Source organism: Orbilia oligospora (assembly GCF_000225545.1).
Source record: "Orbilia oligospora ATCC 24927 unplaced genomic scaffold scaffold00078, whole genome shotgun sequence".
Lineage (NCBI taxonomy): Eukaryota > Fungi > Ascomycota > Orbiliomycetes > Orbiliales > Orbiliaceae > Orbilia > Orbilia oligospora.
The window spans coordinates 2,062,553-2,081,494 of NW_011645635.1; the positions used below are offsets into that span (position 1 = coordinate 2,062,553).

At 45.3% G+C, this 18,942-nt stretch overlaps 7 protein-coding genes across 7 annotated transcripts; 3 read left to right on the top strand and 4 right to left on the bottom strand.

The window, feature by feature from the left end:
- Positions 1-772: 772 nt before the first annotated feature.
- On the top strand, positions 773-1,327 carry AOL_s00078g600 (uncharacterized protein; the record flags this gene model as incomplete). Its single annotated transcript, XM_011123863.1, has 2 exons — positions 773-1,149; positions 1,240-1,327. 2 exons carry the CDS (start codon positions 773-775, stop codon positions 1,325-1,327), a joined length of 465 nt encoding a protein of 154 aa, XP_011122165.1.
- A 314-nt stretch (positions 1,328-1,641) lies between these two features.
- On the bottom strand, positions 1,642-3,734 carry AOL_s00078g601 (uncharacterized protein; the record flags this gene model as incomplete). Its single annotated transcript, XM_011123864.1, has 2 exons — positions 1,642-2,084; positions 2,192-3,734. 2 exons carry the CDS (start codon positions 3,732-3,734, stop codon positions 1,642-1,644), a joined length of 1,986 nt encoding a protein of 661 aa, XP_011122166.1.
- Positions 3,735-4,317: 583 nt separating this feature from the next.
- On the bottom strand, positions 4,318-5,640 carry AOL_s00078g602 (uncharacterized protein; the record flags this gene model as incomplete). Its single annotated transcript, XM_011123865.1, has 4 exons — positions 4,318-4,521; positions 4,576-4,973; positions 5,041-5,219; positions 5,288-5,640. The coding sequence occupies 4 exons, from the start codon at positions 5,638-5,640 to the stop codon at positions 4,318-4,320; spliced, it is 1,134 nt and encodes a 377-aa protein (XP_011122167.1).
- A 3,551-nt stretch (positions 5,641-9,191) lies between these two features.
- Positions 9,192-9,515, top strand: AOL_s00078g603 (uncharacterized protein; the record flags this gene model as incomplete). Its single annotated transcript, XM_011123866.1, has 2 exons — positions 9,192-9,300; positions 9,379-9,515. The coding sequence occupies 2 exons, from the start codon at positions 9,192-9,194 to the stop codon at positions 9,513-9,515; spliced, it is 246 nt and encodes an 81-aa protein (XP_011122168.1).
- Positions 9,516-10,355: 840 nt separating this feature from the next.
- AOL_s00078g604 (uncharacterized protein) lies at positions 10,356-10,961 on the top strand (the record flags this gene model as incomplete). Its single annotated transcript, XM_011123867.1, has 1 exon — positions 10,356-10,961. The coding sequence occupies one exon, from the start codon at positions 10,356-10,358 to the stop codon at positions 10,959-10,961; it is 606 nt and encodes a 201-aa protein (XP_011122169.1).
- Positions 10,962-12,439: 1,478 nt separating this feature from the next.
- On the bottom strand, positions 12,440-13,183 carry AOL_s00078g605 (uncharacterized protein; the record flags this gene model as incomplete). Its single annotated transcript, XM_011123868.1, has 2 exons — positions 12,440-12,860; positions 12,963-13,183. 2 exons carry the CDS (start codon positions 13,181-13,183, stop codon positions 12,440-12,442), a joined length of 642 nt encoding a protein of 213 aa, XP_011122170.1.
- Positions 13,184-16,488: 3,305 nt separating this feature from the next.
- On the bottom strand, positions 16,489-18,722 carry AOL_s00078g606 (uncharacterized protein; the record flags this gene model as incomplete). Its single annotated transcript, XM_011123869.1, has 7 exons — positions 16,489-16,857; positions 16,929-17,018; positions 17,086-17,097; positions 17,165-17,702; positions 17,770-18,411; positions 18,489-18,546; positions 18,644-18,722. 7 exons carry the CDS (start codon positions 18,720-18,722, stop codon positions 16,489-16,491), a joined length of 1,788 nt encoding a protein of 595 aa, XP_011122171.1.
- Positions 18,723-18,942: the final 220 nt, after the last annotated feature.

Sequence of the window (18,942 nt, forward strand, 5' to 3'; positions counted from 1 at the left end):
TATGATTCTATTTAGTTCCAAGTCATCGCTGTGATTGACTGTGAAAGACTCCAGCCCTTGTCTTCCTAATTACAATGCCGGCATAGATACTTAAATAAGCAGTAGGTATATATTGTGTTGCGAACAGAGTGCTGGTGGGTCCCTTATGCATCAATCAGCATTGCATTGGCCGGCATACGCTGGTAGCATGATCGATTGGATTATGGGTCATGACGTCAAAGAGAGCTTATATAGCTTATTCCTAGGGCCCACCGTGTGTATCTTCGATTTACAAGGAAGTCCCTGAAGCGATGACGCTAAAAAACCTTGTTTAAAAGCTTCTACCCTCACATATTCCGCGATCTAGGGTATGTTATGGTATGCAAAATGATGTGTTCCCTGTCGGCTGAATTTGAAGTTTTTGACGGTGTTTGGCGATCGTCCTCGCTGAGCCACAATGGTGGGCCATCATGCATTCGCTCGAGTGTGGGATGAGCCCTAACAGTAGCATTTTGGCGTGTTCTCGCGACGTCATAACGAGAAAACTTAGGCTTTTGAATTTTAGAAAATCAAGAAGAGAGCCGATGATAGAATTCTCGGTTTAAATTTTGGATCTGACGTCTGGCATTTTTGTGCATCTGCCCCTAGTATATATTCGAGGTGTTTTTCCTCATGTAATCTAAAATATTTTTATTTCTACCGGCCGGCCTTACACATATTAATCCATCCTTAAATATCTACAAAGATTATCAACTACAAACTTTGACGGGACGATTGTAAGAAGAATTTCAAGATGGGTCTTTTCAGTACTACTAAGGAGCCTGAACCAGTCCAACAGGACGTCGCTCCAAGAAGGTCGTCAACCATGAACTCAAGAACATCTAGTCGAAGTCCTCGACGACATGGAAGTATCTTTAGCCGACATCGCGATCGAGATTCATCACCCGACAGCATCGGTACAAACAGAACGGGCTCCACTCGTGCTTCGGGGTCTGGTTTTTTTAATCGGGGTCATGGGAATGAGGATCCTTCCATCTCCGGCGCCCGTCAAAGAGTGATTGATGCTGAAGTTGCGGAAAGAGACGCCGACAGAGCACTTATGGCTGCAAAGTCTGCCGTAAAAGATGCTAGGGATCATGTTAAGTCTCTCGAATTGGAGGCTAAGGAACAGTATGTTTCTCTTTCTATTATCTTGCTCTTTCCCAAGCACACGTGAAGCTATTTTTGTTAGAGAACCACACCTAACATTATGTTGATTAGGGCCCGATTGGCGAAATTGAAGCAGAGAGCTGCCGGAGATATTTCAAAGAGAGCCAGACCATTGGGAAAGCATGATCGTATCTTGTAGGTAGGAGGATTCAACCAACCGGTTGTGGATTATAGCTGCTGAGGTGCGAGTTCTTTTGTCGGATAGGAATGCCTTGGGGCGCCCGTGACCGTTATCATCAAAAACGCATCGTTTGGGATGCCCGAGTTGGGAATTCTACAAGATTTAATCTTAGTTTTTATATATGCATTATAGCGAGTACATGATATGTTTTTAGATATTATTGCGAAAAGTATGCCTTTATCACCAGTTTTTAAGTAGCCCTTCCGACCTTAACTCCGTAGAACCCTCGATGAAATGTTGAGATTTTAAAGTTAAAACCATTTTTTTAATTCCTAGATCCCCCAAGAACCTAATTGGTGGTATCCACTAGTTTGTTGGTCAATGTTATAGTATTGCTGCGAATCATGTGCCTCCCTCGCCTGGAGTGCTTCTTGCTGCTTTTTGTCTCGCGCTATGTATTGGTCGTTGGGAACTGGCGGAAGATATTCTCGTTGGAATTGCACGTTGCCAAATGGAATTTTTGTGAAGGGATCGATAATTTGGTTTCCGAAATTGGCGAGTAGCCGGAGGAATTGGCGATGCATGCCGGATGGATCAATCAATACTTCCGCCGTCATGTATTGCTGGAATCCGTCTCGGGTCACGATAGGCATAAGATTGCCTTCCGTGATGTAAGTAACATCGAAGATGCTGTAGTACTGGATCAAGCTGGTATGGACGAACGAGGCTGGATCAGCGGGTTTGGCTTTAGGTGCAGCGAGGGAGTATTTCTTGGCTAATTCTCGGGTCAGTATTTCATAGATGAATAGTGTAAAAGCATATCTATATGTTATTTTGTTCTCTTCTTCCATTTTTCTTTTTTTGGTAGAGGGGGACGCCTACGATAATTCCTTTCGTCCGGCATATCTAGCCGCTCCAACAAAATCCGCATCTGATCCGGGGTTAGACCTAGTGGATCCTCATCTTGCCCAGCGAAGTTGTATAAGCCATTTACAAAGCGTGTGAAAGTTTCTGAAGACATTCCGTCTATTGTTAAGAGCGTTCCATTCCAATTCGGGCTCCCGTCCGCGTTCTTTTTTGAAAATGTAAGGGACCTATTAACGCTCTGAGTGGGCTTGTGCCCCTTTATTCCCGGGTACGTAGGCTGGGGCGGTGCCGAATTGATAATAGCAGCCGCGGGTGGCGGTATTGCGCTCATAGATTTGGTAGGCGATTGGGGTTGGTCAGATGGGAGGTTAGGAACTCGGCCTGACGTGACCGAAGTTGCGGTATTCCATTGTGTGAACATCGATGGATGTATTATTCCAGTCGGGGTATAAGATTTCGTTGTTGCACCCTCAGAAGCAACCGGGTCAGATTGTGGTTTCGTCGAAGCCGGTCTCTGAGGTTCGTCGAGGGTGTCTGCCTGTATATGCGTCTGTTTTAGGTGGCTTGTCTGTTGTGGTATTGAACTGAATCCATCCCTAATTTCGGTTCCGCTGGTAGAGGGTTTGAGCTTTGGCGCACTTGCAGTATACGGGTTCGCGTATTGCTGCTGCGATTGTGACTGCTCCTGCGACTGCTCCTCAATTTGACTGGATGGTGGTTTTGGGTTGTTTGATAAGGGCGGAGGCGCAAAATTTAGGGTGGGTCTCGGTGACGTAGCAGCTGGCCCGCTAGGCTGTACAGCCGCTTGTGAGATAAACGGTTGCTCAAATTGCATATAAGGGGGAGGCGGTGAAAGCGGAGTTCGGGGAGGCTGTTGTTGATCTTGGCGAAGGTGTGGTACATTTGCATATTGTTGAACGGGATTGCTCGTTGGCTGTTGCTTCTGCTGCTCCTGGTGTAGTGGATTGGCCACCGGTTGTTGATAGTTGGGGTGAGTCGCTGAAGGTACTGGAGGAGGGAGTCCATATTGTTTCGGAGGCAAGTACTGGCCATGTGCCAGTGTATGTGGTTGGGGTGGCTGTTGAAAGATCGAGGTTGTAGATGGCGTGGGGCCGTATTGTTGGATCTGTGAATTCGGCGGTTGGAACGACTGCTGCAGTGGAGGAGGAGCCGATGCTGGAGCATAAGATAATCCACTTTGAGGGGTGAAAGCGTTGTGATTTTGATGATAGAGTGGTCCAGACGGGGCAGAGTTTAAGGGGACCGGTGGGCAATGGTACTGTTGAGGTTGTTGCTGGGGAGGCGGAGCATACATTTGGGGAAACTGCGATGGCGGAGGAGTGTATCCATAAGACTGAGGATTCGGAACCATCACCGGTTGTCCACCCGAATTCCCATAGTTAACAGGAGCAGCCTGGTGGTATCCAAACTGCTGCTGCGCATGATGTGGTTGGTTTGGAGTGGGATTCGGTGCCTGGTTATACCCGAAGCCCCCAGGCGGCGATGCCTGCGTTTGAGGGCCAGAAAGGAGGGTCTTTATGGTATGTCGTAGCGACATTGATGCGGTTATTCGGTATTGTATCTGCGAGGCTTTATTGGATGTACTGTATATCAGTCATGAATGCCAGACGTCGAGGTGTCTCCCGGTAGGAAACGTGTTGTCGTGTTGGAAATTTGAAAGGAGGAATCAAAGATCGGCAGGTGCTAAGCTTGTGGGCGTGATTGGTGAATGGGGGGCGTCACTGGGGAAACCTTCAACAATAGATAGATACCTACTTAGGTAGTAGGTATCTCAAAATGCAGAAATCTTTTCGATAACTTCAAAGCTCCGATAGAACAGCTTCGAGGGATGTATGATGCAGCGGAGATGTGAAAGCTGATTAGGGGAAAGTACAGCTACTCTGCGTTTTTGGACCACTCAACAGCTAGTCCCGAAACACGGGAAATTAATCCCTGTTGCGGTTTGTGGAACCCGCCATTTGTCATCTATTTCTCTGAATTAGATCTTCTCAGCCCTCATCCATGGCAGCTCGATGTATTTTAATGACAAAAACGCGGCCTGCTTTCCGGGTTCGTGCATCAATCAATTTAGTATATCTACATCGGAATCGATTCGAGAATAAGAGAATATACAAGAAGTTTTACCACCAGCCAACGGACCGCCACAGGACCGAGATAGCCTGCGCCATGACATCATGCATCTTAACATTAGGGTGATATGCATCTCTCCAAAAGTATGTTTGGTCTGCTCCCGAGCCCTGCACGTCTGACTTCAACCCGTAAGCCGCCGGGTTGTCGAGAACCTTATTATAGTCGGTCCAGGTATCGTACACAACAATAGACGACTAAACGCGCTTTAGTGCTTAAAATCAACTGGTCGATCAGGAAAATAAACTTACCCCTGGGTGAGTGTTCTTAAAGTCCGCTGCGAAAGTCAATAACCTTAAGTTCCAACGCGCCACGTTTGCCTTGATTGCCGCGTTACCATATACTGCTGGCAGTCTATCGACTGGTGGGGCGTTGATAAACATAAATTTCCTAGCACCATAGTTGTATAAAGTATTTGTCTGATTCATCAATGAAGTCAGAATCTTGTCTGTGTACGTATCCATATCGGTTCTCGCCATTGTAACGGTTATATCGTTGACACCGAAGAACAACGAGAAGAGGGTATTATCACTTGTCCATGGGACTCCAACTGTCGCACGATTAGAGTACTGCTGAATCCACATGTTGATTTCGACATCAAGAGCACGTCCTTGAGTTGGGTAAGCCAATGCAGGGTCAATCGTGGCACCTAAAACGAATAAATTAATTTTCTTAGCTACTTAAATGGATTGGACACGAGAAGTGGTGAAAGTTACCGCTGATTCCGAAACCATAAGCAAAGACGTCACTCTTTTTATAGGTTGACACCGTAAGGCCGATATAGTTTGCCCCTCCCGAAGTAGTATCACCTGGGAATGCTGGGTTACCCAAAGGATTATTTGTTGATGGCTGCGTTCCCCACGGGTTGAATCCGTTATATGTATACGAATCTCCACTACCGTCACCATCGGCCGTCAGCTATAGCTTCGGCTTTAGTATACTCTGGGACAGGATCAAACTCACAAAGCAAACCAATGTTGGATGGCAGAGCCCGGGGATGATGTTGGTCCGGACGAGCTGGTTGTCGTTCTTGTCGTCGTAGTACGGGACAAAGATGTCGTCGATGCTGTTGTAGTCGCGACACTAGTTATCCTACTACTTGTACTAGAGCTAGTAGTTGATGCAGTACTAGCTCTTGTAGTCGTCGCTGAACCTGGTATGCATTGTGAATACCAGTCATTCTGGTAAAAGCAGTAATACCCAGATACACATGTCGTGGGGCCGGTCCAACCATTCCCTCCACACTGGCCATATGCCGACTGTTGTGCCTGCGAACCTGCAAGCAGGCAAGATACTACGAGAAATATCAGACTCATTCCTTAAAATCTTATGCTGCCCTCCCCAGAAACAAATAGAACGAGGCTGATGCGGAAATCGAGAATCGAAAGCTGAGAGAAAGGTATACCTGATCTCAATTCAAATTGACTTTGGGATTGCGAAGCCTTCAAGGTAGCCTTTTATATTCTCTAAGTACGTACCATCGATTTTTTGAAAATTTAGACATGAAGTGGGTACGAGCCCATAATCGATTACTCAAAGTAGCTAGTCCAGCGTCGCAAGATATTTGCAAAGGGCAGAGGCTAAGCAAGCAACCGTTAAACAGTCCCCTGAAGTGTTCGAAACACCGCCATTTGTGGGGAATATACTCCACCCATGGTTCGGGCACCTTGGCTCCGGTCCCTAGATTGAGCGCCAAAAACACCTTTGCGTGCCGTAGAACCGGATGTAGACATGTGTCCCGCTGCTTAGGTAACATGTTGGATTTTTGTTCTTGTTAGTTCGCGTTGTGCACTCAGACTTGTGGCATGATCAGGGCTGGTCATGGTCGAAGCACGAAAACACACAAGTAGGCCACCGAAGACCGTTTGAGGTACTTGAGGCTTCATGTGGTCCCATTTAAGCCCGACCGAGCCAAGCTGTATTCAACTAACATATTTTTAGGGCCTGTGCTTCTTAGTCGAGGCCCCGGATACTATTAAATATTTCCTTGCAGATGGTTCGAATTCGTCGCGTCGAGACAATATTGACAAGCGTCATCAAATTTTGTTAGCAGACGATGGCATGGTATGTACATATGCCAGCACGGATGCTAGAAACCAGGGATAATTAAATAAAACTTTGCCTTCAGCCCGGTACCGAAACAACCGCAGAGGTAAAACCATGGAGCCACAGAAAACCGAAGCCTGAGGTCGAGAGAATCTAATTTGGGCTTGTTGAAGGGGCCTAGAAAGTGTAACAGTTTCAACACAAATTCAATCAAAACCTAGTCATCAAGCTAGGCATACACATATGTCAAAACCCACACAAGATCCATCTCTAAATGCTAATTAGTTCAATTCATATTAGAATCATTGTCTTAGAGACTCGGACTTCTGGATATCGAGTGCAATAATTCACCATTAGAGAGCTTTACCATGTACCAGCCGAGTTTAAGTTTGAAGATATTAATTATAAGAAGCGTTTTGGCCCGACTTTGCGTTCGATAAAGGCAATTATATCCGACAAAGCTTGCAGTTTATCCGAACTAACTAGTCTTGCTTCAACCTGAGATTAAGAACGTAGTATTAAGCTTTTTAATTTATAAAATCACCAACCACGGGTCCTTCTTGTTGAATTCGCCAAGACGGGATCCTAAGGGGCAATACTTAAGAGCGAAATACGATGTAAGGCACTAAGATAGTTCCGGGGCCGGAAGGGCGTCTTTGCCACTGATAGTATGTTCGAGTTTTCGTCTTATTTGCGGTCAGGAGGCTATCTATTGGAATTTAGGTCACCAAGCAAGCTGCTAGAGGCTAGGCTAAGAGCGTTGGTGAGCGGCCTTGATTCTGAGATCCCTCGAAAATCTAGCGGCAAGAGACTCGGCACGATATAGTCGCGTCGCCGTAAACGAAAACGGGGCGAATTGCATCCGGCGCAGTACCCTTATATACCACGAGGGACCATTGAGGAGACTTCTAGACTTTATTTCGATCACTCTGCAAACCACTCCGAACTTTGGATCACTTAAACGTAAACAGGCTTGATTAGCAAGGTCACCTGCATCAAAAATGTTCTTCACATTCGGCGCCATCAATCTTTTCTTAACTATCGGTGTTACTGGGCAAACAGCACCACCAATCCCTTGCACTGCTGCTCTTGATTCGTTTTCTGATTGCGGCGTATCATCCATCCATTGATGACAGTTCACAACTTTCACAGCTCGAGTCTTTCAACAATTGCTTCTGCTTAGACACGAGCTACCCCGTTGTCGCCCAGGAGTGCCTTAACCAACTGAACCCAAATGACCTTTTCGCTAGATCAACCGCCTCAGCAATCTAGCAAGGTGAGGTATTTTGTGCGACGATAGCACAAATACTCGCAAGTGGTGGCGGCGGTGGCGGTTCATCCCCTACATCGATTTCACCACCCAGCGGTACCCCAGACCCCGCTGCTGCGGTGTGTGCTTGCCCCTCGATAATGCACTGGTGTCTTGCAGCGTAACCGCGCTTCCGGCCCTTCCCGTGCCTATTGTTGCAAACTGCTTATGCGGAGCAAATATTGAAAATGGTCTTGCAGCCTGTTTTAGCTACTTAGCGACAGCAGAGCCTGCGGTAGCTTCCGGACTTTCACCACTGAATAAAGGCTACTGCGAGGCTTATGCCGCTGATGCTAGCCGTCCGACACTGACTCGAGGAGGAGGGGAAGACGCAGCGACTACTAGCATAACCGGTACCGGTGCCTCCGTAGGTACCAGTTCAAGCGCGGCATCTGCGCTTCAGCCTATTCCCCTTGCATTTTTCAGCATATTCGGTATCCTGGCTATAATATTCTAAAACGTCAATACAACTAGTTAGAAGGCTGGTTTGCCCTATCGAATATTTAGTCAAACGAGCGGAGTAGTTTTGTAGAGGACAAGGCGTTGAAATTTACTTTCTTATCTGTATATAAAACTTTCGAATGGTTTTTTAATCCACACAGCGCACGGGCATCTTAATTCCCCGGGTTTGAGTGCAATGATTACAGTTGGCCAAATTTCTAGCCCCTCCAGGGCTCATGTAATTTTTTAAGCCTATGGAATATTATATATCAAGAAGGATGTTTTTATAGTTAGGCGCAAATTTACGAAGACGGCGTAAGTTGCGTGGCCGGAACCCGCTATGTATTTTAGTAGCAATTATTGTCACAATATCGATATAAAAATAATAATTTATTTCATTACCACGTGGAATCCGGAAGGAATGTCTCGAACACGAAGGATTTCCGACTCCGAAAAATCAGCTAACCTTTATGTTGACGCTCTTCGGTGAGCATGAGCCGTCCAGCTAGCGAAGAAGGATAAATTTCCACATAACCGCGCTTTTCGGCGAGGCTGTCGTGCTGGAACCTCAAGCTTAATACTACACATCAAACCATGGCCATCCTCGAAAATATCCATAGGTAGTCCGGGCCTACGCGGCCTGAAGGACCCTTCTTGTAATTAAAACCTTGGGGTTTTTTCGCCTCAGCCAGCGTAGCTAACATCAGGCGTCTAGGCTAGATAAGTGCTTTTGTGCATGCAGAGGCAGAGTGTTGGTGGGAACTTTCGCGTGATAGAATGTTGGATAACAGGGATTGTGCACTAGTGCGTCATAGTGCGTCTGAAGTCAAGTCCTCAGATGACCCAAATTTCTAGCTTGTGACTGATGCATCCACCCCGCAGAAAACAATATGCCGCTATCCGAAACCAAATATTGCAAATTATAGCTAATAAATCATACATTAAGTTAGAACGGCTCCTTGAACCCTTGGGGTGTTTTGTCCGGTGGTGAGATATTCAGCGGACTGAAGCATTTAAAGCTGCCATGGTACCCCAATTTGTTCGCTTATACATTGATTATTCTTCTTAGCCATGACGGACCATACGCAGTCATCGGAAGCTAAATATTCAACGCCCATTGTAGCCAGACGGTCGCATTTAGGGATCCTTAGTGACCCTCAGAGTGGGGAAGAGGTTCCAGGTATATCTCTCAATCGCAATTAATTGAAAGAGAATCTATTCTGCGTACGCCAACTAATATCGAAATGGCTCTGCAAAGGCTCCGTTCTATTTATCGGGAAAGACAATGAACCGCTCGGCCTAGATCAACTAGAGAAGGGCAAGTCTCGTGACGGTCTAAAGAGAGGACCCAATGGAGTCATTCTCGATCCTCAACCAGGTATTCACCAGTCCTGAGTTAATGTAAAGTCAAATCTAACGAAATCGACAGACGACCATGAAAGCGACCCGTGTGTTGCCTGTTGCTGAATAGATAATATTCGATTGCATCGAAGCTAACGAGCTTTAGATTAAATTGGCCTCGATGGCGTCGCGAATGCGCCCTCTGGACGATAGGCTTGTATAGTTTGATAGGCGGAGGCCAGACGCCCATTCTGGCTGCTGGGTTCAATGACGTTGCGGAGACGTATGGTGTAACAATTCCAGAGGTAGCTTTAACGACAGGGTATAAGAATATTCACTTCTCTCGGACATAAGGGCGAGGAACTGATGAATTCGAATACAAGTGTATACATGCTAGGACTCGCGATTGGCGCTATTATAGTATCGCCCTTCGCCATTATATACGGAAAACGGCCACTCTACTTGGTAGGAGCCATCATCTTCTGTGCCGCATCCCTATGGTCAGCAGCTTCGCCGTCGTACATCAGCCTGGTCATTGCAAGGGTTGTCATGGGTATAGGAGTTAGTCCCTGCGAATGCCTTCCGAGTTCATATCTCTCTGAGATATTCTACCTTCATGAAAGAGGTTTTCGGTTAGGTATATACACGCTACTACTTTTGGGTGGCAAAAATCTAGTACCGTAAGTCATTGGAAGATCGGTAACGGCTCGGAACTTGTCCAAATGTTGACAATATAATAGGCTTGTCAGCGGTGTAATTATTGAAGCCAAAGGCTGGCGATGGGTTTTTTGGATCGTAGGCATCATTATTGGGGTTTTGGTTTTTCTCCTATTCCTTTTTGTTCCAGAAACCTACTGGGTTCGATACGCACACCCCCCACACAGACCAAGTCTCATGCATCGAATTAGCGGAATCACCAAGAGCACTTTAAGTATCCTCTCACGTGAAAATGGGAAAAGTGGTGCATCGCCAACAACAAACGGGATGGGAGGCAATGGATGTGAGCAAGCTATCCGAGATACTTCAAATATGGAGGGAAAGGTTTGCGAAGGGGGGGATATAGATATGAAAGAGGAAATAGAGGCTACATCCAATCTGTCAACGGGATCATTGGCAATCCAGAGTGGCGCTGGTATTAACCACTTACAAATTGCGCTTCCGCCGCCTCCAGCGCACTCCAGCGCGAAAACTAAAACCCAATTGCCCAACGTTAAACCGAAAAATTCAACTCTCGCTGACCTTCCTGGGCACAAAGGCCCCAACATACGATATACGCGCCATGGCCCAAAGGCGTCCTTTAAGTCCCAACTCACAGTCTGGAACGGCCGATTACGGGAAGATAACTTTTGGAAAGCTATGATCAGACCGTTGTTACTTTTTTCGTATCCTGCCATCTTGTGGTCAACAGTGGTATATTCGCTGAGTGTTGTCTGGTTAATTGTTCTATCCGAGACAGTGGCCCACATTTACCAAGTAAGCTCGCCCCAAGACGATCAGTAGAGGCAGCACTGATGCAAGTTCTAGAGAAACCCATACAACTTTACTCAACTCCAAACGGGGATGGTCTACATATCCCCCTTTATTGGTGGAGTTCTAGGATCGGCTGTTGCAGGCAGGCTATCCGATGTGATAGTCAAATTTATGGCAAAAAAAAACAATGGATTATATGAGCCGTGTGTACCGAAGCCTCTTCACGAAACTTAAAAGCTTTTAACATTGTTGTAGGGAATTCCGCTTGGTAATGAGTATCGGCGTTATGTTTGCCACATCGGCAGGACTAATGGGGTATGTAGATTTCGGCCCTAATTTGATGAATGAGAATTCGGGAGTCTAACAAAGGTGCCACCACCATCAGCTTTGGCTGGTCTGCTTACAAACAAGATTTTTGGATCATACCTACCGTATTCTTCGGTATTATAAGCTTCGGATGCTCTCTCGGAAGCACGACTGCTATAACATTTGCGGTCGACTCATATAGGCAATATGCCGCGGAGGCGTTGGTTACTTTGAATTTTTCAAAAAGTGAGTCATGGTTAATTCTATCTCATCATTCTAATATTCCGACTGTCTCTGATCCTGAACGCGATGAAGATATCCTAGGTCTTGCTTTCTCGCTTTTCTGGAATGATTGGTTAGAGGCATCAAACTCGAAAGTATGTTTTTTGGCGCTGGGTGGTATTCAGCTCTTCTGTCTTCTATGGACTATACCATTATACATTTTCGGCAAGAGAATGCGGGCGTGGACTGTCAGGAAAAACCTAATGGGGCGTCTTGAATGAGCAAGATCGGACCCGAAGATATATTTTCGAGAACGAAGCAACGTGTTGCGAAGCCGAATTCGCGAATTACTCTCCAGGCTGTTTGTCACAAGAATGACATGCATCCAAATACCGACTCTATTACCATTGTAAATACGGAGTAGAAGTTAGACTGTTAAATTGCGGCTGTACGACCTGTGATGGAAATAGATAAGCTCTTCATTATTTCTTGCCATTCTCTTTGTAAATTTTTATAATTTCTACTGACGCGCCGGTTCGGGGGCTCTACCGTAAGATTAGATTGACTCTTTAACACAGCTCAGCTCAAAACCCCGTGTTTGGCCACGATTGTAAAGCAGCAACAAATGTCCACTGACCAGCAATTGCAATATTACTGACCTCAAAGCGGTTCTAAACCCATGTAACATTCTGGCTGTAATCTTCACAAGTCCGCCGGCGACAAAAGCCGTTCGTTCCTAATCGCGTATACGATCGCCGCCAAATCGAAGATTACGAATAGGTCAGCAGTCTATTGTTTTAAATTTTGTAAGGTTTCGCAACACTAAAACTTCGTGTCGAGCTACGTGATTCCCAAAGCCAGGCCATCCATCCATCATATTGTCAGAATTAACGAATTTAGAGATAAAATAAGCTATAACAACATCGAAAGAAGACGCTACTCCAGGACAAGTTCGCCGTACAATTTAGTAAAAAAGATTCTCAGATTCTTTCTTCTACGCTGCAGGTTAAATTGTGTTTACTCTCAGACGAGAGGTTTTGTCTAGCCGTTTCTAAGTTTGATCGCCGGCCTTCAAGATCATACATATCTATTTCGTCCCGCCCTGTCGACCTCTGCAGTGTTAGGGATTTGTTGTCGCTGCTTATGACAGCGCCGCCCCCAACTCGTTCGCTTCCCTGCCTGGGGTAATTATAACTGTTCCCATAGGCGTTCGTCGACCCAAGCAGACTAGGGAAAATCCGCCCAATTACCGGCCTCAAAGTTGGCAACGAAGCGCATATTATCGCAATATTAAGTTCTATCGATGACCAACATGTTGTTGCTGCTTGATCCCATGTTGGATCTTGAGAAGACTCCAAAACTATGAGGGCGTGGAGGCGGAGAATAGAGACAACACAAACGCTAAAATCCAACAGTTGGGTGTAACAATACTATGTTAAGATATGTTCTTTGCTCTTGTGAAGCTAATCTTAATCATCTAGATTCATGAAGGGTTTGACTTACAAAAGGCCAAGTCCGAATATACCCATCAAGATATATCTTTGTCTGTGTCCAACCTTCAACGTATTTAAAACTGGAATGGGCAAAAGTGCAAGGAAAAAGTCTGTCGTAATATTGATAGCGGCATTGGTGTACCATAATCTATTGCATTGCGCGTTAGCATTCCCGGCTCTTCGATTGCATTGAGTTCTTCGGTTGATACGGACTCTTGTTTTGGGAGGCATTTTGCACCAGGGAGCGTAACATTCCAAAATGCTTCGATGGGAACACAAGTAAAGATCCCTGTGAAGAAACATTCGATTCCATAGAATATGACAACGGTAATAGATATCTTGCAAACCAGGGGCACATTGCCCACTGGGAAAAGGCGAAGATATTGGCACAATATTGAAACTTTAGTTAAAGTTAACCCAATGTTGTACGTTTGGATACTGGCATATAAGAACTAGAATGATTATCTTTCAGCTGCTGCGATAATATATAAGCTGGTAGACGAATAAGAGAAGTACCTTCATTGATATAACGAATTCCGCCATAGTTACATCACTTAGGAAGTGTCTACCAACACCCCAGTGTATTTCTGTTCGAATCAGAACAGATTTTAATTTTATGACTCTCATTATTTGTACCTCGGACGACTTACGATTCACTTGTAGGACGCTCGTAGCTATGGAGAAAATCTAAAATCGGTAAGTTTGGACAGGCCAAATGTTATCAGGCAAAGAATAGCTGTTACTTACAGACGCAACTACGATCAGATAATCTTCGATTCCTCTTATTTGCAAGAGAACGAATCTGCTGATAATCCTCAGGCATATCACCAAAGCTGATAAAGTCGTAAATGCTATTACAATGGACTCCGTTTGTGCAGAACGGCTCTCCATTGTTCTTGGTATTTAGTGTCACCCTTTAATTGATCAAGGAGACAACGTAAATCGATTTTCTGATTCTTCAAGGTAACCAAGATATTGAGCGATGCGGGGACGGTAGCCAATATTTCTATTGCTGTACAGTGTGACTGACCCCATGGGCCAGCTGAAAATCTGGGGTCAGAAACTTCGTTTTATCCTTATCTGATTATACGAGGGAATGTTGGTACTGGTAGTTCTGCGTGCCTGTACTGTCTAGCGCGCCTAGAGTATTGATTTTTCGATGACCCACCTGAAGATCAATGGTTCAGAATTTGAGCCATGGCACTGTTAGATTCCCTTGATGCGGGGCAAGGAACTGAAATCAGGTCAGTGGGTTCTTGGCGACCCACCCGACAGAACCTTTCAACAGAAATCTAATAGTGGGCGAAAAGCCTTTGAAGTTTGAACTGCTAAATGGTTCAAATACCCGGCCAATCCTAATATAGGCTGAAATGTTGAAGTGCTTAAGTAAACGAGCTCGGGTAACAAGCAATAAGCCCGTGCACAATATGATAGGTCAAAGCACGAATATTTCCTGAGGCCGTCGAATGTTCGACGACGCAAATTGAAGACACAAATTGAATAATATTGCCGATTTGGCGCAATTAAAATGTCCCGTGGTCAAATAATTAATCCCCCAACCCATTTCGTAAGAAAACGCCATTGATCGGACGGGCATTCGCGATTTGATTGGGTCAGCCGGCCGCTGTTGTTTCTTCAAAAGTGGAGCCGTGGATCTCGTATTATCGTATAAAATGGATCCCTGTCTTTATTATAACTCTTGAAACCCGGTTAGAATTTATAAAATACAATGTGCACCCGGTACGACTGGTAGGGTCAGGTCAGTTCTGGAAAATGATCGCTGAAACCGTCCTCGTTGCACGGGCCTTATAGAGGAGCTGGCCAGTCCCAAAATTAACGAATATGCAGTTGATAACTTTTCATCGTACTGAAACCCCCCAATCACTGATTCAGTCAAAGCGGAGAGCGTTAATTTGTTTTCAGTTAATTGCTTTTGTTAAAAATGATGTGGCTGGTGGTTGGTCGAGTCTCTTAGATGCGCTCCACAAGCCTGATTTACGCCGCAGTTGCAGCTGCACAGGCCTCTGAAAAAGTCACACGGTCACCATCTCCTCACCCAATTGGCCTCAAGTCGATCTTGGTCAAACCCTCTACGGGGCGTCATTAGCGATGGGCTGGACACCATATGTGAAATGCCTCCACAAAAGTTTACTGGTTTCAACGGCTCGGCTCGTTTATTTAGCCTAATATGTTTTTCTTTCTGAGATTTAAACCGAATATCTCATCGGGCGCGTGCCTCATACTTATATCTGATCCGGTGACGCTTGCGGCTGTGTGGTCCTAAGAGCCCTTCCACAAGCTTATTCCGTTCTGTCTCAAAGTACAATAGGCCCTAGTTTCGCAAACTCACGTATTAATGCGGCAGAAAGACTGTGATTGACGATTCGTATTTCGATGTTTTAATCGGACAAAAACTGCTTGTTTTAAACGTTTATGCTTCTTTGGGTAAACAAAAACTACCAGTATTACTACGGATTTAGGGAGGGGATATGGTTTCGCGTAAATTTTCGGAGGCCAGTTGTAGGATCTTAATTTAATTCTTCGAGGAAATGGCGATAATTTTATCAGGATTTTTCTCCAATACAGAGTAAGCAAGTATAAGATAGCTAGTTAGTGGATTCCCCGTGTTTTCACCAGCTTATGTTTCGGATGGCGGGGTTCCAAACGGAGCCACATACGGGGGTGGTTTGTGTGGGTTGCATCTTTCACAATGGTTTTTGGGACTACCCATCGCCAAAAATAAGATTAGCTGACAGCAAAAGCAATTGAGCTAGATGATGTTGGAGTATGCATTGGACCCTGGATCTACAAGAAATGGGGCTCTAAGACCTATTTAAATGAGTGCCTTAACCTGAGCATGGGAAGGCTAGAAACTCTAAGCAGGTTTAGCCACATTTGATGTCATTGTTAAACTGCGTTACGGCTTGACCAAGTCAGGTTCTGCAGAATTGGTGCCCGTATTTAATCAGATTTTGAGTCATGCGAGAAACGAAGGCTTAAAGGGATTGATAAAGCTGGCTAGCTAAAGCTCAGGGCCCAGGTCCTAGTTGTATAAGTAGGTATCACTATAATACCTTCCTTTCTGTAAGTACTCGTGTACTTACCATCTAATGATTCTTATTACTCTTAGCGAGTTTGCCAAACCTTCACCTGTATGTTGCTTTTTAAATCTGAATTGGAGTGCCCCTTATTGAGACCATTAAATCGAGACTAGATGTCAGTCTATAGCTAATGGTCGCCCCCGCGCGGTGGTCATTGATCTATTAAGTTCCAGATGAGGTTAGAAGTATTTTAGTGTAGAGATTGTCGATAATGTGCTGTGCGACAACGTGCAATGGAACAGCCTTAAATATTTTGTAAATTCTAAATGCGGATGTCATACTGCGAACTAGCAAATATTATTGAATGATAGCAACATTTTATGTATAGGGTTAACGTATATTTTGATAGTTTTGATGGCATAAGTTTGCATAATCATATGTACATGTACCTCCAACACTCGCCACCGCCCCGCTATTATTTACACGATCTCGAATTTAAACCGGCTGTACAACCTGTGGATTATGGAAAACATCATTTGGATCATACGTTGTCTTTATAGACCTCAGCCTCGGATAATTTGCCCTCCAATAAAAGTTTCCGTAATCATTCACCGAAAGCGACGTATCGGCGTAGTTGATGTACATACTCCAGGTATTGGCCGGAGAAACAGATGTAACCGAGTTTACCCACCCGTTTAAAAAGTCGAATCCGTTAGAAGGGTAGGTGCCGCCGCCGAATACGCTGTCGTAGAATTGGTATTTGAAGACTGCGGCGCGATGGGCGTAAGAACCGCCAGCTTCCCCAGTTATATTACTTATAGCAGAAGTGGGGCCGCCGTGGATGTCGATCATCATATACCATGACTTTGGTTGTTAAAACGTAGGTTAGCTTTACCCGGACGGTTTATTGAGGAGGGGAGGGAGTGCTTCCATACCCTGCTAGGTTTGCTGGCGGTAAACCAGTAAGAGACGAAGGCGTCCAGGGCGGCAGGAGACAGTTGGGTGGTCATCAAACTCTTCGCAAACTATTTGTATTGTGTTAGTATTGACTAGCTTACAGCCATATTGTCTAAATTATTTAGTAGGACCTACGAATGTTTCGTGCTAAAAAAGGATATCATTAGCTTGTTTCCGAATTAGACCTAGGAAAGAATGTATTGGGGGTACTTACAACGTCGTAATCGAGGGGAGGGCTCATAGTAGCGTACGCATAATTGTTCAAAGTATCAAGCCAGTTCATGACAGAGATGCTGCTAGACGATGGATTTCCTAACTTTGATAGCAATGGCGCGATGGCAGTATCGAAGTCGGCTCTAGAACCGTAGTAGACTCCCAGGATTTGAGTGTTGAATACACCAACCCAGAAACGAAGGTTAAGCTCTCGGGGGAACTGGGTCGAGTTCGCATAGGCTTGTAAAGCCTCAAGACTAGCCCGACCTTGCGCCTGAGTCCAACTAAATGAATAGCTGTAGACAATATTGCTCTCTGGGGCGGGAAAGGTGTTAAATTTCATGGATACCACGATGCCGAAGGACCCTCCAGCGCCTTTGATAGCCCAGAATAGATCTGGATTTTGGGTTGATGAGGTTGTGACAAGCGATCCATCGGCAAGAACGACCTGGGCTTCAATCAGCCAGTCTAAGGCGAGACCCCGGGTGTGAGAGCTGTAACCGTATCCTCCGTGTAGTACATGGCCCCCAACACCGACACTAAGTATAAAATAGTTAATATAAAGTTGCCCGACCGCCAGAGGATTAATAGAAAACTTCATTTTACCCAGGACAGGTTCCATGGCTAATAGCACGTTTCCCCTGATTATAAAGCCCCAAAGCAACATTCCCAAGCCGAGCACCGGGACCAACAGTCGCAATATTGGTAGCCGTATCCAATACTACGCTATTGATATACTTGAGGTTAATCATCAAATGACCATCTTCACCACCGATTCCATGGTTGGCATAGCTGTGCCCGCCAGCCTTGGCAGAAATCTTTAGCCTGTACCTAGCACCGCAGTTGACAGCAGCTTGCACTTGTGGGACAGTTGATGGCATTGCTACTGCCACAGGAGTAAATGGGATTCGTAGATTGAAGCCCTTAGCTTCAAAATTGAAGTTACTTGAGCCAGGAAGGTATTGTGGGACATTGTTAGATGTAAGACAATCCGTAATTGTTCCAGTCGGCAGGGTAGTCGCAGTGGTACTTCGAGATGAACTAGTAGTAGTTCTTGAACTTGTAGTCGTAATAAAAGAAGAACTAGTGGTGGTCCGAATTGAAGATGTGGTAGTGATTGGAGTTGTTGACGGCGTCGTAGTCCTGATTGTTGTTGCTGGGGTTGTCGACGGGGTTGTCGCTGGGGTCGTGGTTCGCGTGGTTGTAGTCGAAGACGCAGGAACGCACTGCGCATAATATGCATTCAGGCTTTTACCATGATCGCCATAAGCGCCGTACAAATGTATATAGACGATGATATAAATCAATTTGAATAAATAACTTACCTAGTGCAAGCGCTACCGTTAGCACACTGGGTTGCTCCAGTATATCCGACGCCACCACCTTTCAGTTCAAATATAAGATATTAGTATTCGACATTAAATGATGGCAATGAAAAAAGAGAATAAGAATGAGTGAGCTCAATTCGAGATCAGCATACATTGCCCCCAAAGTGATTGCGTCTGAGCCTGAACGGCGGAAGCTGCAAAGGCAACCCAAAAGGCATGCTTTAAGCCCATAACTTCTCGAATATCGTGAGGTCGTCCAACCTAGAGTTTCTGGATGGAATAATTATCGCCGCCTCTGGTATACCAAAACTTTTCCAGCAGAGCACTGCAAGGGGTCTCCATTATAAAGTTTTGGCCACGAGTCTTGCAAAGCAGTCCAACAGCTACTGCGTTATACTTTAGCATTGGCATCGTCGTTTCCTAATTCCGTCTCATGTTCGGAGACCTCTCC